The sequence below is a fragment of the Molossus molossus genome, unplaced genomic scaffold (genome assembly GCF_014108415.1).
Source record: "Molossus molossus isolate mMolMol1 unplaced genomic scaffold, mMolMol1.p scaffold_m16_p_23, whole genome shotgun sequence".
Classification (NCBI taxonomy): Eukaryota; Metazoa; Chordata; class Mammalia; order Chiroptera; family Molossidae; genus Molossus; species Molossus molossus.
This window is the reverse complement of record NW_023425359.1, coordinates 11,572,125-11,596,173: the sequence shown is the minus strand read 5'-3', so window position 1 is coordinate 11,596,173 and position 24,049 is coordinate 11,572,125. Positions and strand designations below refer to the sequence as shown.

Sequence of the window (24,049 nt, the reverse complement as noted above, 5' to 3'; positions counted from 1 at the left end):
CCTCTCGATGTGTCTCTCTCACATCAGTGTTTCTCTCTCTCTCTTTTTCCCTTTATCCCTCCCACTTTATCTGAAGATAAATGCAAAAAAAAAAAAAAAAGTCCTTGGGTGAGGATAAAAAATAATAACAAAATAAATAAATAAATAAAATCAAACAAAAATTTAAAAATACTACAAGAGACAAAGGACATTTTGTATTGATAAAAGGGTCAATTCTTCCAAGAAGGTGTAACAATTATAAGCATATATTCACCAAAGCTCCCAAATATATGAAGCAAATATTGACAGATTTGAAGGTAGAAATAGTTCTACAGTAACAGTTGGAGATGTCAATTCCAAACTTTCAATGAGTCAGAACATTTAGAGAAGATTAATAAGGATATAGAAGACTTGAACAATACTATACAGCAACCAGACTTAACATATTAATACAACACTCCACCAAAAAAATAGCAGAATATACATTCTTCCCAAGTTTACATGGAACTCCTCCAGGATAGATCACTTATTAGGTCACAAAACAAGTCTCAGGTTTAAAAATATTGATGTCCTACAAAGTGTCTTCTTAGATCACAAGGGCAGGATGCTAGAAATCTAACAGAAAGAAAACTGGGAGGCTTCTGGTTTTAAGCTCTGAAAATGTTTTCTTGATAATTTCCTTTACTGTACTCGTCATTTTCTCTGTTCTGTTTGTAGAAGCATGTTTATTAGTCAGAGGATGGACTTCCTGATTTGCTCTACATCTCTTCCTTTAAAACAATCTTTTCATTTGCCATCCTATTCTATGAGTTCTTCAGAATTTTTTCCCAATCCTGTCAAAGTTTTAATTTTAGGAATCAAATATTTACTTCCAAAAGTTTTGTTAGAAAAGATTGCTTTTTTATGTTTATGGATGTAATTATTTTGAAACATTCCTTGTCACATGATCAAGTTATTTTGTTAGCTTTTTTTAGATTCTTTGTTGTTCCCTAAATTCTATTTCTTCTGGGATCATTTTCTTTTGTTTAATTTGGTCTTTTTTTTTTGGTACGTACCCCTAGCGGGAACCGAACCGAGGAGACTCTGCTCCGCAGGCTGACACTCAACTGCTGAGCCAAACCGGCCAGGGTTAACTTGGTCTTTTTTTAATGTTGCATTTTTTTTTTTCCAACTCTGGTGGCCCTTGGTTAGCTCTTTACAACTAAGACTGAGACAATGAAAAGCTATATGAAACTATGTTCTTGGGGGAGGTTTGTCGACTGGTAGCCTTCACTCTGGTGTTGAGTGGGGAGCCAGTTAGTATGATGGGGGTTCCCAGTGGCCAGAATGTAGGATTCTTTTCTTGGTTATCATTTCATTTCTTTAGAGAAGACCCTCTAGCTTTTGACCTAGAGAGTTGATACCTAGTTGACAGGCTTTCTTCTTGCCAAGATAGCAGTGGTAACCTTTTTGTATACACACTTTCAATAAATTCTTTTTTTTTAACCAGTCTCACATATCACTCTAGTCCTACCCGATGTCTGGGTTTCTGCATCCAGAGCACCTTCAGGGTCTTCCTCCTTGGCCACATCCCCAGGTTCTCTTTTTCCCCTCTCAACAGTGTTGCAGTTATTGAGCAGATACAATTATATTCTCATCTGGTTCCATGTATAACCACTGGACTAAATTAAGATGGCTTAGCAGCACCAGCAACAAGACTGGTAGTGGGGCTGAGGACAGATAAGTCCTCCTAAGGCTGGGTCTTGATTCCAGCCCTAGGCTGACCAACTTAATCTGAAAAGAATTTGCAACGTTTAAATAGTTTAGGATTGTAGCCATCTGGATACACACTTAAATTAAAAGTAGTTCTGTTATCATTATTTTAGTCTAAAAGAGTCACCTAAGAATGCCAAATCTTTTATTCAAACATTATCGTTATTAGTTGAAAGCTTTTATTTCAACGCCACCTTTCTTCACAACAGTGGAACTCAGGCACTGAATTGATTGGTCTAGGATTCGATGAAACTGTGGCTAATTTCTGGTCCCAATCTGGAATTTAAAACAAATTAATGATTTATTTTAAGACTACTGACTCCTAAATTTTTATAATTCATTATCATTTCAACAGCAATTGTGTATAATAAAAACATTTACGGGATTTAAGACAAAGGAATATGTTTAAAAGATATGTAAAGAAGGACTTAGTCAAAGGGCTATTTATGTGGCTCAATCTCTGATCCATATCACTGAATATGTAAAAATGTAATTAAAATAAATCACGTAAATTTGCATTTTGACATCCTAATTCTAGACTCCCCCCCAAAACCCTTTAAGGCTTAAATTATAAATGGGTCACTTTATATCCTCTTTGTATCAAATTGCATTTGTTAACCATCCCTAAATTCATACCCATTGGAGATCCCGCATATCCCATAACCTCTTATCTATAATCACTAACAGTTTTGCTTATTAAAGCTAAGGGTTCAAGGACGGCTTATTGCATCTATGCTTAATGAGCCAAAGACCAGAGTGTTCCAATGACAGTGTTGTAGCAAGACTTTATATGTATAGCACTGGGCATTGTATTAGGCGTTTCATTTACATTAACATTCATAGTAACCCTCAAAGGCCCACTGATATCATCACCATCTCAAAGAGATTAATTAATTTGCCCAAATTTACAGGACTTGGAAAAGGAGGAGCCCACATTTGACCCAGGATGGTCAGGCCCCTAAATCCTTAATCTTTTCACACTTCCACCTCCCACAGCACGTCAACAGCGTTTAAAGAAACAGACTTTTTTTTTAATATTAAGAATGGATAACATTTCATTAGCCCGGGAGTATGACAAGAAATGCCATCCCTGGAGGATTTTTAAAATCTAATTTAATTAGTTATGATCCTGTATTCTTAATCCTTAATTCTCCAGGCTTGTTAAATAGCACCTCTGACCTTCTTGAGGATTACAAAGTATCCCAGGGAAATATATTAAAGTAGTTTAGAAGTGTGAGGAATCCTACCCAATAACCTAAATGATCCTTGTTGTAGGAGTTACAATGGAGTTCAGTTATATACATATTTAACCAGGTAAATTCAACAACGAATATTCTTAGAACACATGGAAAACTTTGGAGGGTTTCCTTACATCTTCCATTTAGTGAGTATGTGTGCCCACGGACAGTGGATGCTGTCAAGCCTGAGATCTGAGATACAGATTTGGGGGTGGAAAGAACATGGGAAATAATTTTTTTAAATTTCCATACTACTTGACAAAGTGAAATCACTGTTCAGGTGGATTTGTGGTGGTGTTTCTTAGAAAGTCATTGAAAAATAAAATGAAGACTTAATTGAGAACCGCAGAGAAAACTGTACCCACTTTCTGAAGAACCCCATGTATTACAAAGATGTTAATAATTTAGTATCATTTAATATCACTTTGAACAGTTTAAGAGATTTTTAAGGATAACTGATTATACATGATAATTACCTTATACATTGGTTTTAGAACTTAATCTCAGTATAAAATGCAATTCTGTTGTTTTAGGTTTTTAAAAAATATTTATTATGACATGTTTATTCTTGATCAAGAATAATAGCAAACATTTTTGAAAGCTTAGTAATGTAAACAGTAGTTCTAAATTATTTATATAGATATCTCAATTCTAGGCAGATAACTTTTTATCCTTTTTGCAAATAAAAAAACAAGGTCAGAGAGTATAAGGGTCACACTGCTGCAAAACATGTATTTAGTTTGGAAGAATGAGCTGTTTGAATTACTTGGCACCAGGATGAGTAATACAAGGGCAACTTCCATCCGAGGGACCATCTCATCCTCCCAGGATGTAAGTTCTCGGAGAACAGTTCATATCTTCCACAGTGTCTCACACATAGGAAGGCTTACACAATGTTTCCTAAGAAACAAATGAACCTCTAGGTGCTGAGAAAGGATTTTTCCCGAGCAAGAATTTCTTAAGTAATCACCGTACTCTTAGGATCTATAGTTAATCTGTTCTTCAACAATTCCCAAGTAAGAACTGAAAATGAAAAGCAAATCATTGCTAATCTAGACACGCTTTGCCCTTCAAACCTGCTCACAAGGACTGGTCAAATATAAAACACGTATACCTTCATCAACTGAATATTTCTTTATCTGATTCTGTGAAGAGCCCTTCCCCAAAGACTCCTTTAAGGAGTCAGCTTCTTGATTTAAACAAATGCTTAATTCAGGGCCTGCCCTTTCCTCCATCCACGCCCAGATTTGCAACATTTCTCTGATAGGTCTCTTGGGCCCCTGCTACCACCCAGTGGTCGCTACACTGGGCTGCACAGTGGAATTATCTGGGGAGTTCTAACAATGACTGGTGCCTGGATCCGCCCTCCAGGAGATTCTCTTCATTGGTGTTGGGTGTGTCCTGGGCATGTGGATTTTTAAAAGTGATGCTGAGGTCGAGAACCTTTAGCCTAACCACTGCCATGACCTCCCGACTTGACTCTGCATTCAGTCTTTGTGTCACTCCACTCCCCGCTGTTCCCTTTTTGTCTCCAGAGTCATCTTTGCACAAGGCAGTTTTAATCGTCACCTCCACCCTCATGAAAACCTTTCAGGAGTTTCCCATTAACCTCAGAAGAGAGGCTCGAACCTGCAAATGGCCGGTGAAGCCCTCACCTGTTCCGACCTTGCCAGCTCTAGCCACGCCCTGCCTCGCCCATGCTGATTCTGCGCCAGCACACTCCTATTTCTCAGTTCCTCAAAGGTCACGGGGCCTTTGCACATGCTGTGCTCTCTGGGGAGCTGTCCCCCACCCTTGCCTGCTCTTCCCCGGGGAAACCTCAGACCTATTGTGTGCTCCTGTAGCAACACTTAAACTGCTTCGTGGCTTTTGCGGCAGGTGGAATTTGATGCTTGTTTCTATGCTGGTCCCCCCCCCCTTCCCCGCCCCTGAAGCTCCCTGAATGCAGACATTTCGTGTCTGTTGCTTCACATTGTGTCGCCAAAGCCTTGCACACAGACTGGCGCAGCAGTAGCCTTTTGTTCCTTACTGGAGGGATCAAAGTGCACTTGACGTCACCCCTGTCATCGAAGCCAAATGCTGTCACCTCCAGAGTATCTCTAGAATCCTATTCCTGTTCACCTTCCCTGCGGGGCCAGGCCACCGTCACCCGTGGTCTAAATGACAAACTGGCTTCCTCACTGGTGTGCGTGGCCTCCCCTCCTGTTCCTCTCCGAACAGTGCTAACAGGCAGCCAGCCATCTTTTAAAGGGCAAGTGATATGTCATTTCTCTGTTCAAAACCCTTCCCATTGATCACGGAACAGAATCCAAGCATCTTACCCTCACACCTCACTGGCCACCCACCAAACGACACCAGCCTCCTTTCTTTTCCTCAAACATGCCAAGCCCTCCTGGTCACTCAGCTAAAACTGGGGAGGTCCTCTGGACAGCACTGTGGAAAGTCACCCCCCTCAGCTGTGCTGGTCACCTGCTCACTTCCCACACAGCACTGCTACATTCTCTAATTTTTAAAAAATGTGCTTGGTTATATTCAGTATCCTCCACCAGAATGTCAGCTCCAGGACAGCAGGGGTCCTATCTGTCCTGGTCCCTGCACCCTCAGCAGGCAACCCAGTGTCTGGGTCATCACGGGTGCTCTATCCATGACTGAATATTGCAGTTGCCAGTTTCCAAGATGGACCCCGATGACTCTTGCCCCTGGTGTCATGCCTTGTGTACACCCTTTCCACACTGCTTCGGGGCTGGCTGTGTGTGACTAATGGGAATCATCAGAAGTGACAGTGTGTGACTTTGGAGCCTAGGTCATAAAAAGCAGCGTGGTTTCCATCTTCATCTCGGACTGCTCACTCTAGGGGACCGCCCACTTCAGGCCCACCTAAAAGGCACCCTGGTCCCCAGCCAGCATGTGAGCGACAACATGTGAGTTGTCATTCCTGACGACTGTGCGAGTGAGCCACCTCGGAGGTGGGTCCCCCGGTCCCACTCGAGCCTTCAGATGATGTGATCCTCACTGACATCAGTCCGATCCCCGAGGCCCTGAGCCGGGCCTGCCCCAGGGAGGAGCAGTCCTCGAATTCCTAACGCACAGAAGCCATGAGATAAAAATCATCATCACTGGTGTTTTAAGTCACTGGTTTTGGGAATGATTTCTTACTCGGCAATAGCTAACTAATACACACTGCATCTCTGAGTCAGCGAGTGGAGCAATGACTGTTTCAACATGGATTCTCTCTTGAATTGGTCAGGCTTCAAACACACTGAGTAGGGGACTGGCCAACCCCGTCCCCCCTCTTACGTTGCGGAGCCCACACTTTCCAGTCCCATATTTTCAACTGTCTACACATCCCAACCTGACACCTCTTCTGCCTGGGTTAATCCAAATCCACCCACCCTGCAGCAGAAGCAAGGCTGTGAGCAGCTCTGATTGCTGGGAGTTGTCTGCATGCTGTCCCTTCTCCAGATGCTGTGCCGGCTCCTTCCTGGTTCCCGAGAGGACTCAGTTCAATGGAAGAGCCAGGGTTGGGAGAGTGACGTATCTGGATATGACCTCGACTCTAGGTTCCTTCAAGTCTCAGCCTCCATTTCTTCTGCTAAGTGGAGTTAATAATGATACTTCATGGTGGCCGTTAAGACTCATGGCGATTACGAGTGGTGTACACACGTTTGAGTATGTCCCTCGGCACAGTTCTGGGCACACGACATATTTCAAACCCTAACAAGTGTAGACTTTGTCCACTTTACAGAGGCACAGAAAGCTTTGGAGACGCCAAGTGTCTCGCCCAACGCCATAGCCCTTGAGAACTGAATCCTGTCCGCCGCTTCCCACCGCCACGCTGCGTCCTTCCTGAGCCGGCTCCCACGCTAGCATCCCTGGGAGGTGACTGGGTCACCCCTACACTCTGACCCTACACCAGCTGTGATTGTCCAAATTCGACTTTCCAAACCCTTCTGCCATTCCAGTCACTTCCTACTCGGCCGGTCCTCACGTTATTTCCCACTTCCCCCTCCCACCTACCCCATCAGGCCATTGTCCCCATTGCTAGGACCCGCCTGGCTCCCCATCTCCCCCGCCTCGCCATGCTTGTTCCCAGCCTCTGCCCCTAGTTGCAGTGGCCCCGGCCGTGCTGTTCCCTGTTTCTTCATCATGCACATGGTGTCCATCAAGACCCAGCTTGGTCCCCCTGAAACCCGCTGCATTCCTGGCTGCTGTAGGCCCAGTGATCTCAGCTCTCAACCTGTGCTCCTCTACTGGGTACTTAATCGTCTGATGAGTTGATTGTTGCCTCATCTTCTCAATGACATCGTGAGCTCCCTGTGGCTGACATCATAGCCTGGACTGACTCTCACCCCCTCCCGTGACACCTGGCCCAATGCTAGGGACATACCAGATGGCAAATATTTAACTGCTTTGCTAAACATTCACCTGGCTCTATAGGTGTGGAAAGAATCAGAAAGTGTCCTCTACAGTAACAAGGGAGAACAACTTTTGTATCTGTCTTTTGAACAAGATTTCCTCATAGCAGAGGAGTTGTAAGAAAGGTCCTGTTCGCTGTCACTTTGGAAACCCGGGCCCCACCTCGATTCTTTTATTTAAAGAAAACAGTTGACACTCGGTCAGTGTTGAAAGGACAGACTGCCGAGCCCGTTCTGTGGGGCAGGAGCTCCGCTGACTTCCCGGTCACCTCTCCTTTCCAAGTCCTCCCAGCACCTCTTAGGACCCGGCCTTGCCCTGCTTGTAAACTCTTGTCCCAAACTCCACCTGCCAATCTCTGGTGCCAACGCAGCTTCATCTATCGCCACGCCCACCCCTGGCTCAGTTCCCACGAGACCTGCCTGGTCCTGTTCAGTTCCCTGTTCCTGGTTGCTGTTGTTTGCTGTTCCTTTGGGCCCCGAGTCCCAGCCCTGCGCTGCCATTCATCAGGGCCGAGACCTTTCTCACGGCAGAAAAGAAGGAAGAGCAGCTCCTTCCCAACACCCCCACCACCTTCTACAAGTTTTTTTTTAAGTGAATAAAAAGTGATTCACTTTGAAGAAAACTACTAAGTAGTACAAGTGACACTCAGGTGTGACTGAGAGTACAGCTTCAAGGTCAAGTGCAGAACTTGGCCTGGGTCTGGAATGTTCTGGGTCTGCATTCTCTCCTCCTGCCCACTGCAGTGGGATTCGGGGCCAGAGAGTTCACTGGTTCTGCACCTTGCTCCCTCGCTGGAAAATGGGAACAATAGCACGCACCCCGGAGACTGTGATGAGGACAAATTATGTACCTGCCTCTCAGTGTGAGAGCCCCAGAATCGGCAGGGCCATTCACTTAGAGAGCCTGTCAGTAAACGGATTCATTCTACTCACTGAAGTCCAAAGCATCCATGGCTACAGGGATGCAGGGCTGTTGAACTCGGTGTCCCGTGTCTTGGGGGTCACATCCGTGGGCGAGCCTGGCCCCTCGGCACTGGCACGTTCTGCCACGTGGAGAAATGCTACGCAGGGAATTTAGCGTTTTTGAAAGATGCCCCCAAATGGTCATAAAGTCATTTAAAATAGGAGGAGGAAAACGTTTCCTCAACAGTCTGCGAGGAGTGCTCAGACTCGAGCTGCTTCCTCTCAAGGACGTTTAAGCATCTTCATTCCTGAAGTCTAGACAGGGAGCGGGGGAAGGAGGACGCATCCCTGGGCCAGCCTTCTACGTTCTTCCTGCACCTGGACACCCCCAGCCCCCCCGCAACTTGACTGGTCCCAGACGCACCGACGCAAGCCCTTGGGGGTTGCCTCTCTGCAGCCCAGGCAGGGTTGATCTCAGAATAAGAGCAGTTGACCCGACTCACCAATCGTGTAAAATGGCAGAGAATAGTCTCTTTGGTAAGTGGTTTCTTTATACCACGGTTCGGCAGGTTTTGCGTATCTTCGAAAATGAATGTATCGAACGAGAGTTTGTTGGTCTAATTGAGGCTGACATTGACGTTTTCTCTCGGATGGAATTGCCAAGTCTATGAGAGGTCTAAATGAAAACAAACAAACAAAAATCACAGCTTGCTGAACATCCCACTGAAGAAAAGCAGTTCATTTTCTCATCAACTGAATCCATTCCCTAGACGTGGCCAGGAGGCCACCGAGGTAGTGTTGGCCAGACCCCCTAGATCCAAGGCCAGCCCTCACCCGGTTGTCAGTGGATAGCTCAGGGATTCCAGTCCCGTTCCTCCCTTTGCAGCCCTCCTCTCCCAGCCACAGGTCACAGAGGGCAACCTGCATAAAATATCCAGAGGGTCAGCTTCCTGTGCCCCCGTCTTCCCGGTGCCCTTGCCCATTGGAACTTTTCCTTGGATGTTTGGTTCCTCAAGGAACCAGTGCTTTCTTTTGACCAGACTAACCATTACGGTGCATTTTGGTGTTTGATGAACCTGGAATCACTGGTACCCTTCCTGGCTCTCCATTTAGAATAGTACTCTTGAAGGGAAATGTGAAGAAGAAATGAAATGTAACGGTGAAATGTCTTCAAACACTCGTGGGAGTAGACACTCACTGTGCAGCTTGTTTGGGAATAGTTTGGTGATGGGTGTTAATACCTTTGAAATGTACGTATATTTCATCCGAGCATCTCCAGAAATTAAGGATGTCAGCACAGACTTAGCCCTAAGAATGCTCATCACATATTTTCATGACAATAAAAAGAGTGCAACTAGCATTCATGTGAAAAAACAAACAAACCATTATTTAGACAATGACATAGACATACACGGGGATATTGTGCCAACATTAAAAGTGATGCTGTAGAATGTATACGTAGTACATCTTTATCCATCCATCTATCAATGGACATGTGTATATGGAGTACCATCCAGCCATACAAAGGAGAAAATTCTGCTACTTGTGACAACATGGATGGGCCTTGAGGGCATTATGCTAAGTAAAATAAGTCAGAAGGAGAAAGAAAAATACTGTATGATCTCAATTATGTGGAATCTAAAAAAAAAAGAACTAATGGGAACAGAGAACAGAATGGTGGTGGCTAGAGGTGGGGTTGGGGGTGAAGGGGCTGCTAAAAGAGTCGATCTTAAGAATTCTTATGACAAGAAAGAACATTTGTAACTATATGAGGTGATGGATTTTTTTTTAATCCTTACCAGAGGATATTTTTCCATTGACTTTTTTTTTTTTAATCCTCACCTGAGGATATTTTTCCATTTATCTTCAGACAGTAGGAGGGAAGAAGAGAGAGGGAGAGAGAGAAAGAAGCATTGATGTGAGAGAGACACATCGATTGGCCACCTCCCGCATGACCCCACCAGGGCCGGGGACCGAACTGCAGCCAAGGTACCTGCCCTTGCCCGGAATCAAACCCATGACTCATCGGTCTGTAGGCTGACACTCTAACCACTAGGCAAAACCAGCCAGGGACCATTGCTTTTTTAGATAGAGTGGGAGAGAGAGGCGGGGGAGAGGGAGAGACAGAAACATTGATGTGAGAGAGACACATCGATTGTCTCCAGCATGTTTCTGCGGAACCAGAATATTCTCCATTTTCAAGTAAAACATCAGTGTCCTTCTGAAGACAAGACTTTCACTCAAAGGAAGGACTCTAATACTGAAAATATTACGTTGGTAGAGGAATATATCCAGAGAGGGTAAGCCATTAGAGACTCATCAAGTTATACTGTGACTACAAAAACTGAAGTTAGGCTAGGTCCAGAGAAGTGCACTATATTCTGGTTTGGTTTTTCTTTTTTCTTCTTCTTCTTAACTAGAAGCTTAATACAGTCATTGATTGACATTTGCACTGAATTTTCCCCTGAGGCTAATCTTGGGCAGGCACAAGTCTTCAGAGTCAAGCATGTGTGTATCTGAGTTGGAGGAAAAGGGCTTTGGGCTGGGAATCAGAACATGCGGATAGATTCCAGTCTCGACTTTCACGCCCACCAGCTGGACCTCAGGCAAGACTTGCCTCTCCGGGCTGCATCCTCCTCATCCAATCAGATCAGACTGGCCTCTACAACTATCCCAGTGTGGTCGTCTATCCAGTGTAGACTCTGGGCTGCGTACGGATGCCGCTGCTCCCTTCTCTTTGCATGGAGGGAGCTGACCATATCCAAGGCGATTAAGAGAAAAAGGGAAATTTGTAAAACATTCCAGAGGAACTCAAAGGACTAGCAAGCATATTCTTCGTGCCTACTTCGCTCTGGAATTTTATATCAATTATTTAGTTTAACCGATAAGAAAACTGAGACTCAGGGAATGAAAGTTACCCGAGATCAAACATTTCATAAGTTACTCAAAGTGCTTGGTTTCCATTCTCTGCAAACTAGAATACAATGTCAAAGTATCTTTGTGCTGCTGCTGTTGTTAAAGTTATATCCACAGAGGCAGAAACCTGTTAGGCCAGTCATTTTACTGAGAAGGAAACAGAGACTCAGGTTTAATTGTGTGGCTAAGCTGAAACTCTAAACTCATACATTTCGTAGATAATTTAATACCATTCCATATTTATTGCTGATTATAAAAGTAACATATGTTCATTAGAGAAAATCTGAAAAATAAAAAATAAAATATAAATACCAGTAATTTCACCGCTCACAAATAACTGTAGTTAACAGTTTGGTGTAGTCTCCAAACCTTTTCTATCCATTAAATAATAATAATAATTATTATTGTTCTCATTACAAAATGTGACTCCCATTTAAAAAAGTTATCTTCTAACTTTAGTGCAATTTTTGCTGATTATGATTGAGTCAGGTGTCTCACCTGGCAGATCTCTTTACATTGTAATCAAAATGGACTCTTGCCAGCTGCCCAGGGTAGTAGCCCTGGAGGTCCTTTCCCTGATGAACAATGAATGTCCTGTGAAGAAAGGAGCAAGGAAAAAGCAATGGTTACAATGAGAGCAGAACACCAGCTGTGATATGTTGGAAAAAGATATTTGGGTTTTGTTTCCATTTCCTGGCACAGAACTCTGTGCCCCCTGCCTTTAAATTAATTAATTAATTAATCAATCCATGTTTATTTCAAGATGATTTTATTTATCTATTTCAATTACAGTTGACATTAAATATTATAGTAGTTGCAGGTGTGCAGCATAGTGATTAGTCATTTATATAATTTATAAAGTGATCCCCCCAATAAGTCTAGTACTCACCTAGCACCATGTGTAGCTATTACAATATTATTGACTATATTCCCTATGTTGTACACCCTTGGACTTAAAATATATATTATTATTGATTTGAGAGAGAGAGAGAGAGAGAGAGAGAGAGAGAGAGAGAGAGAGAGAGAAACATCAATCAGTTGCCTCCAGTACATGTCCGGACTGGGAATCAAACCCAAGACCCTCCAGTGCCTGGGACGACACCCAACCAAACTAACCACACTGTTTGGGGCCCCTTGGACTTTCTTGATAGGAATGTCTTTAATCCATTTGTGCAGGAATCATAAGAAAATATTTGACGAGTTAGGCATTAGTTTCAAAATATTAGGAAAACGATATGATATTTAAAACCAGTGGGGCAAATGTTGATAATTGTTGAAAAGTGGAAATTGGAAAATGGGGGTTTCTTTTACTATTTTTTTTCTACTTTTGATATATTAACACACTGTCATAAGAAGTTGAAAAAAACAAACACCTGATAAGTGTCTAAGGGGCTAAACCCGAGGAAGCACTGTGCTGGCTGTGTGGGCTGGGGGCTGGGCGACCGGAAGGTGTGAAGCACCGGCAAAAATGAATGAGGTGGAGGAGGCCGGAAGCGCTTCTGGGCGTGAAGGTGAGACGGGTGTGTGCCGCTGAAACGCAGCCGTGCGGGGTGGGGGTGGGGGGGCGAGGCTAGTGGGTAGTGGTGCCCCGCCCTTTCATTTTGAAGTCCCTCTCATTTTAGAATGAATTCCTTCCCTTTTAGATTATAGCTGAGCAGTCTATGGATATTTTTCAATGATGTGTAGTTGGCTTTCTCATTCACAGATTTTATTTCTAAGAATAGTAGAGACATGACAAAACATTTGTTCTGAAAGGTTGAGAACCACCCATGTAGGTGATACGGCATCTTTGTAGGATGTTTTAAAAGTTGAGTGCATGAGACCGTTTTTCTTTTGGAAAGATTTTTGCTGGTGGTGGTGGAACACAAATTTGAGGGCCATCTGACTAGAAGCAGAAGGACTGACGGGCTCGGAGGCAATTATAGTGATTTACGTGGGACCCGGAGAAGCTCTGAGCTACGCGTTGGAAAGGTGGGTGGAGAGGAGAGGACCGAGCGCTGGCATGTTAGGAGAGAGGGCTGAGGTCAAGGACAGACAGCTGTCCAACACCAGCCTTAGGCTTCAGGCACTGGGGAGAAGGCTGCCATCCCCCAGGAGACCCTGGGCACAGGAAGATAACCATTGTTGGGAGGATGACTTTATAGCTCTTTTGGGACCTTCCCCAGATTCTGAGCACTCAGTAGGTACCATAAGAATTCTAGGGGAAGAGTCAGCACAAAGTAGTACATAGTTTTGCATGAAGTAGCTGGCTGATGTGATGAATGGAAACTTAATCTGTACTCCCAGTCCCGACGTCATTTATTGACTGAATAAGACCTCTGTGCGCCCAGCTAGGTTCTAGCGGACTCAGAAGCAGTTCTTGTCCTCAAAATGCTCTTCATGTGCTGAAACGGTGACCTGGATAAAGGCAGTGGACCGAGAAGAGGGAGGGGTGTCGGGTTTGGGCAGGCAAATAGGGTGGGGACGAGATTCCGGGTGAGGGCAATTTCAGGGGTCTAGACGTGGACAGAGTTGGGATCAGAGTGGAGCATGGGGGGACCAGGGGGGTCCTCGCTCTCTGACTAGTAGGAAAGGCCAGCCCCGTGAGCAGGGCGGATCTGTCTGTCTATGGTCTGTGGTCTGCAAACAGGACCTCAGGGAGCTCTGATTTTCAGAAAAACCACAGGCTGTCTGGGCCTGCCCACTGGCTAGGATAATATGACTGAGCTCTGGAGAGCAAATAACAGCGGGGGAATTAAGTCATAAGAAGAGGCAGGAATTGGCACAGTAATAGGAACAAATGACAGTCCTGAGTCGTGGGAGTGGGAGACCTAGCTTCCCCAGGCGCCAGCCAGGGTCTGAAGAGCTACCTAGGGAGTGGCGACCCAGGGCCCTGCTGGTTTCTTAGACTCCCGCTGGGCTCCACACGGCCCTGGCTTCTCGCGTTGCCACGTGCCTGCAGGAGGCTGTGGTTTGACCGCGGACTCTTCGCTGGCGCACACGACAAATACCTGCCGAGCACAGGTAGGAACCTAACACGGCTCCTCGGGCACTGTTGCAGGAGGAGGAGCCCCTCACCCGCACCAGGGGCCATGCTGGCCCCACTCCCTGGGAGTGTCTCTGGGCAGATTTCAGCCCAGGACCTGAGAGTGGGGGCGTGTGTAAGCAGGTGGATGTCGGAGGGTGGGGGGCTGGGTGGAGAAGCAGGTTCGGGGGATGAAGATGGCCCACTTCCCGCCAACTCCTTGGGTAGACTTTTCAGTCTCCCCTATGTGGCCTTCTCCTCAAACAGGAGAACTCCCCAATAAAGAGGTTAAACATCCGTTTTTGGAAGACAGTTTTTACCTCCTGAGGGGAAATGCCTCGCCTGGCATGTCAGTCAGTACCTCGCCTCTCCCGAGGTGTGGTGGGCGTGGGGCAAAACTGCTGAATGACTGGGAAGGCACATGCCAGCTCCCCAGCCTGGCCCCGGAGCCCTGCCTGGGCCCCGCTCACACCCACTCGATTGCTGAGTCACCGTACAAAGGCCTGTTCTCTTCGGACGGGAGCAGGACTCCACCTGTGTCTGATTCCACCAGACATATTGACCCGCCCGGGACAGCTTGGCCCTTTGGGATGACATGCTCAGTTCACACCAGAGCAAACCTGTCCCCTGGGAGGGTGCATGTCACTGGAGCAGGATCTGTGCTCGGCCGCAGACAGAAGTCAGTATGAACAGGGCAGGGCAGGAGTGTTGTCCCTCAAGAGCCTGACCCCACGGCCCGAGGTCGCTGTGTTACTGTGACCGTGCAATTCTCGGTTATGTCTATGCCTCCTGCTCCACCAAGTGTCTGTACAGGGATGGTCTTATCTAATTCTCACGTCCCCTTGCCAGGTAAGTATTAACATCTGGTTATAAAAGAGGAGGCTGAAGTTCAGAGAGGTCGAGAGGACTTTCTAAGCATTACTCAGCTAGTAAACGCCAGACATCAATCAGACCCAGTTCTCCGAACTCCGTGTTGCAGCCAGAATCATCCACATGTACGTGAGATCACCTCTTTCAGAAGAGTTCAGCGCCTTTTTTGTACAAACTCCGTGGTCCCCTGACTTGAGGGCAGACAGGAAGTAGACGTAACGGACCAAAGGGGAAGAAAGGCGGTGTTAGCTGGAAGCCGCTTTCAAGTCAACGAAACAACACATGCATTTGTTTAATTCAGTAAGACACACACTCTGATGTGTTTGCAGCGTGCTGGGGACATAGTGATGATAAATATTGTCTTTCTATGTACGAGTTTAAAATCTGGTAAGAAAAGCCATGTTCAGCCCTGGCCGGTTTGGCTCAGCGGTTAGAGCGTCGGCCTGCGGTCCGGAGAGACCCGGGTTCGGTTCCCGCTAAGGGCACGTACCTCGGTTGCAGTTTGTCCCTGGCCCTGGTTGGTCGTGTGCGTGTCAGCCACTCGATGTGTCCCTTTCACATCGATGTTTCCCCCTCTCTCTCTTCCTCTCTCTCCCTCCCACTCTATCTGTACAAAAAAATGGAAAAATGTCCTCGGGTGAGAATAAAAAAATAATAATAATAAATAAAAAAAAATCATTAAAAAAAAAAAGAAAAGCCATGTTCAGGCAACTAACCAGTCAAGAAACGAGCCAAGGGGGAGTAAGTAACTCAGTGGGGACTGGAGCTGATAAGGACAGAAGACACAGGCCACCACGCTGGGGGCCTCGTCCCCTAGTCAGCTGTCACCACGGTGTAGTCTCAAGGAAGAGGGAGCTTCAGTTTCCTCATTGGTAAAGTGGGGGTGATACTCTCACCTCCATTAAAGATCACATGAGTCAAGGAGACATTGGTGGGTGTCGTCACTGACTAAGACATCCCGTCGTGCTAGGTGCTGGGCCTAGAGCTACCTCTTGACCTCAGACACAGCTTCCAAGTCAGTGTGTTAAAAATCCTTTTGCGTCTGACACCGATCCTGTTTCCTTTGATCTTCCACACCATCCTGAGTGCCTTCCACCTGCGTGACCTTTCCGGGAGCATCCTGGGCTCTACAAACCAGTACAAGACTCAGCCCTGCCCGAGAGACTGGCTTGTAGCTTGGGGTTCGCACCAGATAACACCTGCATCTAAGATCATTCTTTTTTTTCATCATCCCGAGGAGATTTTCCATTTTTTGTTCAGGTAGGGTGGGAGGGAGAGAGAGAGGAACAGAGAAAGAGAGAAACATCGACGTGAAAGGGACACATCGAGTGGTTGCCACCTGCACAACCAACCAGGGGCGGGACAAACTGCAACTGAGGTACATGCCCTTAGCGGGAACTGAACCTGGGTCTCTCCGGACCGCAGGCCGACGCTCTAACCGCTGAGCCAAACCGGCCAGGGCTAAGATCATTCTTATTATGAAAATTCTGTGTGGTCACGACTACTTGTACTAGTTCATTTTATTAGGTGCCCCTACTGGTTTATCACTCCGTTCTCCCTAGTAGAGGCCCCAGGGTTGGGCATGTAAGGATGGAGGATAAATGCTTGTGCAGAAAGATCAACAGAAGGGCAGGGCTTCTCCACGTACTGTCTGTCCATCAGGAAACCAAAGCAATAGTGAATGACAATACTTTTTTCTCATTGATCTACTCATTTTCATTTTTTTCAACAAATGTGCAGAGTCATCCAGGCCGGGGTCATGGTGGCGGGTTGTAGAGAGGCCAGTAAGTCCCCCTGAGGGGTAAAGTGCAGGGATTAAGAGCACAGGTGTCGGAGCCAGGCCGGTGGGTTCGAATCCAACCTCTGCTAACTGCTCACTAGCTGTGGGATCTGGGCCGTCACTGAACCACTCTGAGCCCAGGTGTACTTCCTCATCTGTACCTCACAACTGTTGGGAAGACTGAGTAAGCGAACACAGTGCTCCCACAGGGTAAGAGCTGCGTGAGTGTGAACGATTTTTCCAGTGGGTGAGACCAACAAGGACAAAATCAGTTGTCAGAGGGGCCACAGGGCCCCGTTTCTAAAGAGGGTGAGAGATGGAGAATAACAGCTGTGGAGAGGTGGATGAAGACCTTCTCCAGCCAGGGTGGTCCAGGACTAGCTCTCTGAGCCCCTGACAAACGCGGAGCAGGGTGGTGGCTCCGGGTAGTTAGACGGGGCAGGCCAGGGTGGTGGAGGAAGCGGTCCAGGGAGAAGGAGCAGATCCCAAGGCCCTGAGGCACGAAGGAGTGTGGCCCACCAAAGGGCTGGAAGGAGACAACGGGCGTGAGGCCGTTCAGAAGGCTTTGTAGGCGGGTTTGAATTGTATGCAAAATGCAATGGCTGCAGGGTCTTACGCAGGGGAGTGGTTTTGGTCCAATGTAGTTCCTGAAGCTTGCTCCGGGTTGTAGAACAAGAGGGGTAGTAGGTGTAGATGGGGGAGAGGCCACGGTGGTCTGGACCACGTGTTGGCAGTGGACATGGTGAAGATCTTTCCCTGGGAGACCTCTCTGGAGGCGGGATCGAGGAACGCGCTGGTGGTTGGACCACTATTGAAGCCAAGGCAGGAAGGCAGAGAGCAGACAGAGCCCGGCTCCACAGTGGGTGATGAAGGTGTAGCTCAGACGGCGTGCCTCCCAGTGGGGCTCTGATGGGTGAACACAGAACTGAATCCAGCCCAGCCCTGGGACTTCAGTGTGTCACACCATGTCCCACCCAAATCCTCAGGGGCCACGCCGGACGGACTCGGTTCCACTGAGCCCCAGCCAGCAGCCGCAAAGGGACGTTTGTTTCCATTTTCCCCAGGAGGTGAGACCACAGTTAAATACAGCCAACTGTGGACAAAACAGATCTCAGACACACACACAAAGACCAAACACCTGGGCGGGGGGGCAGAAATCAGGGGCACTGGAACCACCTGCTTCCTCCCCGCGTGGGTTCTGGGGAGGGAAGGTGGGTTCTGTATTTTCTCCGAAAGAGGGCTCTTGAGATGTCTAGGAACCCAAATTCTTCCCCTCCCCCCTTTCTCCTCCAGTGATTTTTGTATGCAAAAGAATTTATCTTTGTTGACTAAATATTGCTCCACGACGTGAATGGGGGTGCAGGAGGCTGACCCGAGAGTCACTTGCTGTGGGAGGGTCCCTGCCCCAGTTTCAGAGCCTGTAGATCTCTGCTGATCCCTTGGCAGGCGGTGAAGAGAGGAGGGGTTAGGATTCCATTGTTATACAGTCTCTCTCAGCAAGATGAATTTAGCCCAATAAAACATGTCTAGGACTTGTTATTCCTGGGCCACAGATGAACTTGGAGAAAGAGTGGAAGCCGTCCTTGATTTCCTTCTGTGTGGTCACCTCCCACAGGGCAGAAGCGTAGGAGTGGTTTGTTTGAGTCTAAGCAGAGTACAGGGGTCCCTCATTCTTCTTGCTAAAGCCTTTCCCAAGCAAAAATGAATGTCTTTCAATCTTTTAGGAATTTGGAGTTGCCCATTTGCTTGGATTCTGCCATGAGTGTGGGATTTTTTGTTGTTGTTTTACAACCAGACCCAAGGAAACTTCCCTGGGCCCTGTGGCAGCAGCTGTCTGTCTATCACAGAGCTGCAGGGCGAGCAGGTGCCCCTCTGGCTCCGGGAAGAACGTTACCTGGGTGGGATCACTGGGCGGCGGTCAACAAATTCTCGTAGCCGGATGGCTGCAGTCATGATGACTGGGATTCTGGGGGGAAGAAAGTGAAGGTTCACATGGTTACAAAGTTTATACCCCTTTCCAGATGAGAGCTATCCAGTACTACAAAGTCCTTCTTGAAAGTAGAGGTCTGTCCATAGCTTCTGCTAGACTATTCAGAGAAGAAAATAGACAATAAAGGAGCAAAAAGAAATGGCAAGTGTAAACTATTGCACACTGATAGGCTTTTCTTCAAAAATAAAGAATACTGTGCCAGTTGGGCACCTAGCCCCCTTCACACCCTTCTCAGGGTGCCACCCTGTGCCCAAGCTTCCGGGCTGAGCACCACATTTCCCAGCCTCCCTTGCAGCTAAGTTCTGAGATGGATTCGATTCCTCCAGTCAGACCTGCTGAGAGACCTGGAAGGTGGAGCTGAGATCGAGGCTGTCTCCTGCTGCTCTGGCTCTCCTACCGGCAGGCCAGGCTGTGAGGCTGCAGCTTGTGTTTCTCTGCAGCAGAACCTCATCGCCTGTTCTCCAGCTTTGGGGGTGTCAAGGAATAATTGCGTTGAAGACCGCAGCTGAGCCCTGCGAGTGTGCAGAGAGCGGCCGAGGCGGTGCTGGTGGCCTGAGGGGAGGTTCTTGTATTCGGTTGTTCCGGGCCCAGCTTCCTGATTAGGGCACAAGCAGCTGCTTCCACAATGGGGCAGTTTTGTGGAGATGTTCTAGAACCTTCCTGGAGGCCTTCCCCAGAGCCTGCCCCTCCAGCCCTCCCAGTGATTTTGTAAGCATCTCATTATCTATATCAGACCCCTCTGTTTCCTGTACTGACCCTGGACTTACATATGTGTTGTTTCTGGTACACATTTTCATATTGCTATGATTATCTACTGGAGAAGACTTACCACAGAAAACCACCACCTCTAGATACTCACTGAAGAAAGTCAACAATGAGGAGGGAAACTGAGTCCTGGGCCGGAGGGGGAGAAAGCCTTACTTTTCTACAGTTCACCTTGGTGCTCCTCAGGAAGGTTGTACCGTGTGTGTATGTTGTGTATGTGCAGTTACACACAGCGGACCATCAGGGACGCAGGAGAAACGGTGGTTAGGTGGTTCTGTCGTGCCCACTCGGAGACTGTACTTGCACAGACCTGGGTGGTACAGCCGAACTGTAGTTGTACGTACCAGGCCTTTCTACCACTGGCAGTGCAGAGGGTTGGTTTCCACCGGCGTCACCACAAATACGTGGCTAATGTGTTGTGCTACAATGTTACAATGTCTACAATGTCATCAGCTCCATTGTAATCTTATGGGACCACCGTCGTGTATGTGGCCTGAAATCGACAGCTGGGCCTCTGATTTGCGTGATCACGGCCAACAGTAGCAGAACATCGGACTGAAATCCACGTGACCCAAGGCAAGCCATTTCCCTGCTGAATGTTTACGTCCCCTCTGAAATTCGTATGTTGAAACGCGACCCCAAAGTGATGGCACTGGGACGTGGGCCCGGAGGGAGGTGATTAGCTCACGAGTGTGGGGCTCTCATGAATGGGATCAGTGCCCTTATGAGAGAGACCGAGGGAGCTCCCTGGCTCTATGTCTACCACGTGGGGGTTGGCAGCCTGCAGCCCAGAAGGCAGTCCTCCCCAGGACCGGGCCACGCCGGCACTCTGATCTCGGCCTTCCACCCTCCGGGACTGTGACAAACACATTTCTGTGGTTTGTAAACTACCAGTCTCCAGCAATTCGTTACAACAGCCCGAACGGACTGTGGCCCCTGCTCTGTGTATTGATGATCACAGCATCTCTCTGGACAGGTAAGTGAGGCAGTGATGTGTGTGTGAGTGTTCTGTAACCTAAAAGCACCTTTGAGAGAAGAGAAATGGGCGTTACTCTGTGTGAGCTGTATTATATATTAGGTGACACGTGTCAGTACATATTAGCTCCTAGAAACCTTATGAAGTATTACCACTATTTTGCCAAAAGAGGTGCTGAGAAGTAACTTGTACTGGAAAACCGGGATTGGAACCCATTTGGTCCCAGCAACATTTACCTTTACGATTGTCATCGTGAAGAGCACCCCGACCACTAGCCAAAATAAAACTGGAACAACCCAACAGGAGCCGCAACCAGGAGGGAGAGAGGATGGGAATAAAGTGAGATGCCTCCCTCTCTCCCTTTTATAGTCAAAACTCAACTTACTGTCCACAGGCCAGTTCGCGGCTGTATTTCACCTCTGAGCATGTTTTTGAAGCAACTAAAAAACTTTCAAACACGATTACATGATAACAGAATAGATTGGCAACCCCAAAGAGCCTGATCATTATGCAATGTGTTTTTGCTTTGTGCACTGGTGCGATTATAAAACAAAAAGAAAGGGAGAGAGAGCGAAAGAGAAAATCTGCGTGGACACAATGGAGCCCTGTGCGCTGGGCCTCAGCTCACTAGCAGCAACACGCCGGAGAGAAGAATGCAGGATACTCGGGGCACTTTGCTCCCAACAAAGACAACACCAAGTGCGCCTTTGATGATGGACTGATTGCTCAGTGCCCAGAAATTCTGAATCAGCACCACAGGGAATTGACCAGGCCCGGGTTGCCATGCTTTGGCCATGCCATAAAAACATTGGCAGAGGAACACAGAACAGCCCACGTGAGTCTAAGCCGAAGTTCCCAGAAGAATCAGAAGACTGGGCGTGGCCACAGGCGTGTCCATGTGCATGTTTACAGAATTCCCCCACCGTGTATACAAAGGATGTCAGATCTCATGTCTGTGATTAGTTACCATCTCTTGAACACACAAGGAAATGTAGTTTGCAATAAGATACATCGGCATTTTATTTTAGTCAATCTGAAATAATAGATTTACAAGCAACAGGAAGAGCCAGCTTTTATTAACCAGTGTCACCCCAATACATTGAATTTAAAAATAAAAAAGAACAGATTCACATACCAGTTCTGAACGCGAGAACTGTGAACTCATGTAAAACTTGCCACCATCGCCACACTCCTAGCCAACGCTGCTTTGTCCCCTACGCCACGAGCCATACCTTCATCTCTTTTAAAATACATCATTTGTGTTGCCTTACTAGAAGACTCTGCCTCAGAAATGCCCCAAGTAAAATTCTTCTAGAGAAAACGTGAGTTGTATCTGCGTCCTCGCCCTCTCTTTCACTCAATGTTGAATTAGACCAGGAAATCTTAAACATTTTTCTTTTTGAAAACTGAAAACATAATATGACTAGAGCAAATAGAAAAATAATATTAGTCCAGCCGGTGTGGCTCTGTGGTTGAACATCGACCCATGTACCAAGAGGTCACCGGTTCGATTCCCGGTCAGGGCACATGCCCAGGTTGTGGGCCTGAACCCCAGTGGGGGGCGTGCAGGAGGCGACCAGTCGATGTTCTCTCTCATTGATGTTTCTCTCTCTCCCTCTCACTTCTCCTCTCTCTAAGATCAATAAAGGAAAAGAATATATAAAAAAAATTAAAACCATCAATTGATTTATTGGATTCTGAATTCATTTATTAATTCTATCATTTAAGAAACCAGTTACTGAGTGACAACTTTGCCCCGGGTTGGACAAGGCTCTAGAGATTCTTCAAAGAGGAAAATGTGAGTTTCATACAGTGTTTGCCTCTCCGGCTGCAACGTAAACTCCTAGATGTTGGAACCATATTGCATTGGTGGCCACTACCTCACTGTCGCGAGAACTGTTTCTCATCCAGGAAGTGCTCTGTGCATCCTTTGGAATGAATGGATCAATGGGAAAATCTATCAGTCAACTCAGTAATCTAGTAATCTAGTTAACAGTTTGTTTTTAATTCCATTTCTAATTTTTTTTTTTTATTACTTTTTTAGAGGGAGAAGGGAGAGAGATAGAAGCATCGATGTGAAAGAAAAAAATGGATCGGCTGCCCCCTGCAAGCCCCCTACTGGGGATTGAACCGGGTCCCCTCAGTCCATGCGATGAAGCTCAGCCCACTGAGTTGCACCGGCTGGGCTAGTGAACAGTTCTTAAGCTTTGTTCTTGTATCATAGAGAGCCAGATACCTTAATTAGTAGCTATACTTCATTTCTAAAAAAAAAAAAAAACTGAACTAAAACCATTCAAATAAATCAAAGTTGAGTATGAATATTCACTTTGTAAAAGAATTCTTGGCTGTAGAAAAGGTTTGCCCCCAAATTTCTATAAATCGTGAACTCCAGTCTCTAGAACACTCAAAATGCAATTGGCTATTTAGTAATGCAGCTACAAAGTGAAGGAGAGAGAGGTAGGGGCAGTAACAGCCATATGGTGTTACCTGTTTGGGCTGCAGTGGGTGGGGAGACCTTCTTGCTTTAGCAAACGGTCCTCTGAGGACAGCAGTTATTTTGGCTGCCTCCTGGTGTTGCATGCCTAGCAGAAGCACCCTGCAGAGTTATGGGACTTGATCCCTTTACATCACTCAAAGGCTATTGTGATGCACTCTGGGTTGGAAAGTTTCGCTAGGTAACACTTTTAAGGTTTGGAGCTTAAAAAAAACATAGGGGTCCTTTGGTCTCTATGAAAGCCCAGCTGCACATGAAAAGAAAGGGTGAAAATTAGTGTGAAAAGGAAAACCATGTGGGCAAATAATCCAGATTATTTCATCACTAGTACGTTCTTTTCTATCAAGATTATTCCAAGGACCACATGAGCTCAGGCTCTGGGTGGTGCTGTATTGGCCAGTTCTTCCCTTTGCCGGTGGGAATGGAGGAAGCTGGGGGGGCGAAGAGTCCAGCTCTGCTCAGTCCAAACCTGGGTCGGGCTTCCTCCTGCCGCTACAGAAGCCATCACAGGAGGCTTTTAATTGTTTGCAAATACAATGGAAACTAATCCATGGAGCATCACAGTTGCGCTACTATATAGAATAGCAAGTCATGACTTTGGAGACCAGAATGGCAAGTATGTGGATTTAGACCACCCTTCATCAAAAACAAAAGCAAAATAAAACATCGGTATTATCTCAAGGATAAACATATAGATTAATGGAGTAGAATTGAGATTCTACAAATAAACATTTACATTTATGGTCGAAAACAAACAAACAGAAAACAAACAAGAAAACCAAAACCCATCAGCCTTATGCAACAGCAGGCCGGCCTGGATGCAGAAACTCCTCGCAGTTAAACAGTGTTTGCAACTATGAAGTACAGTATTTCCATGAAGTTTCAGGCAGTATTTAGGACAGACCGGGGGCTGGGCTGGGGTTCCCACTGGGAGACTAACCTATAAGGAACAGACACAAAATAGTTT

General features: G+C 46.6%; 1 protein-coding gene across 1 annotated transcript; it reads right to left on the bottom strand.

Moving 5' to 3' along the window:
* Positions 1–1,915: 1,915 nt before the first annotated feature.
* CUNH1orf100 (chromosome unknown C1orf100 homolog) lies at positions 1,916–18,810 on the bottom strand. The gene is made up of 4 exons (XM_036277761.1): positions 18,752–18,810; positions 11,702–11,797; positions 8,791–8,963; positions 1,916–2,007 (listed from the first exon to the last, which is right to left on the bottom strand). Exons 1-4 carry the CDS (start codon positions 18,808–18,810, stop codon positions 1,916–1,918), a joined length of 420 nt encoding a protein of 139 aa, XP_036133654.1.
* Positions 18,811–24,049: the final 5,239 nt, after the last annotated feature.

Coding starts and splice junctions, on each gene's coding strand:
- CUNH1orf100 (XM_036277761.1), bottom strand. CDS start 18,810: ATGACTGCAGCCATCCGGCTACGAGAATTTGTTGACCGCCGCCCAGTG. Junction 11,798..18,751: donor CGCCCAGTGATCCCACCCAG/GTAACGTTCTTC, acceptor CTTTCTTCACAG/GACATTCATTGTTCATCAGG. Junction 8,964..11,701: donor AATGTAAAGAGATCTGCCAG/GTGAGACACCTG, acceptor GTTTTCATTTAG/ACCTCTCATAGACTTGGCAA.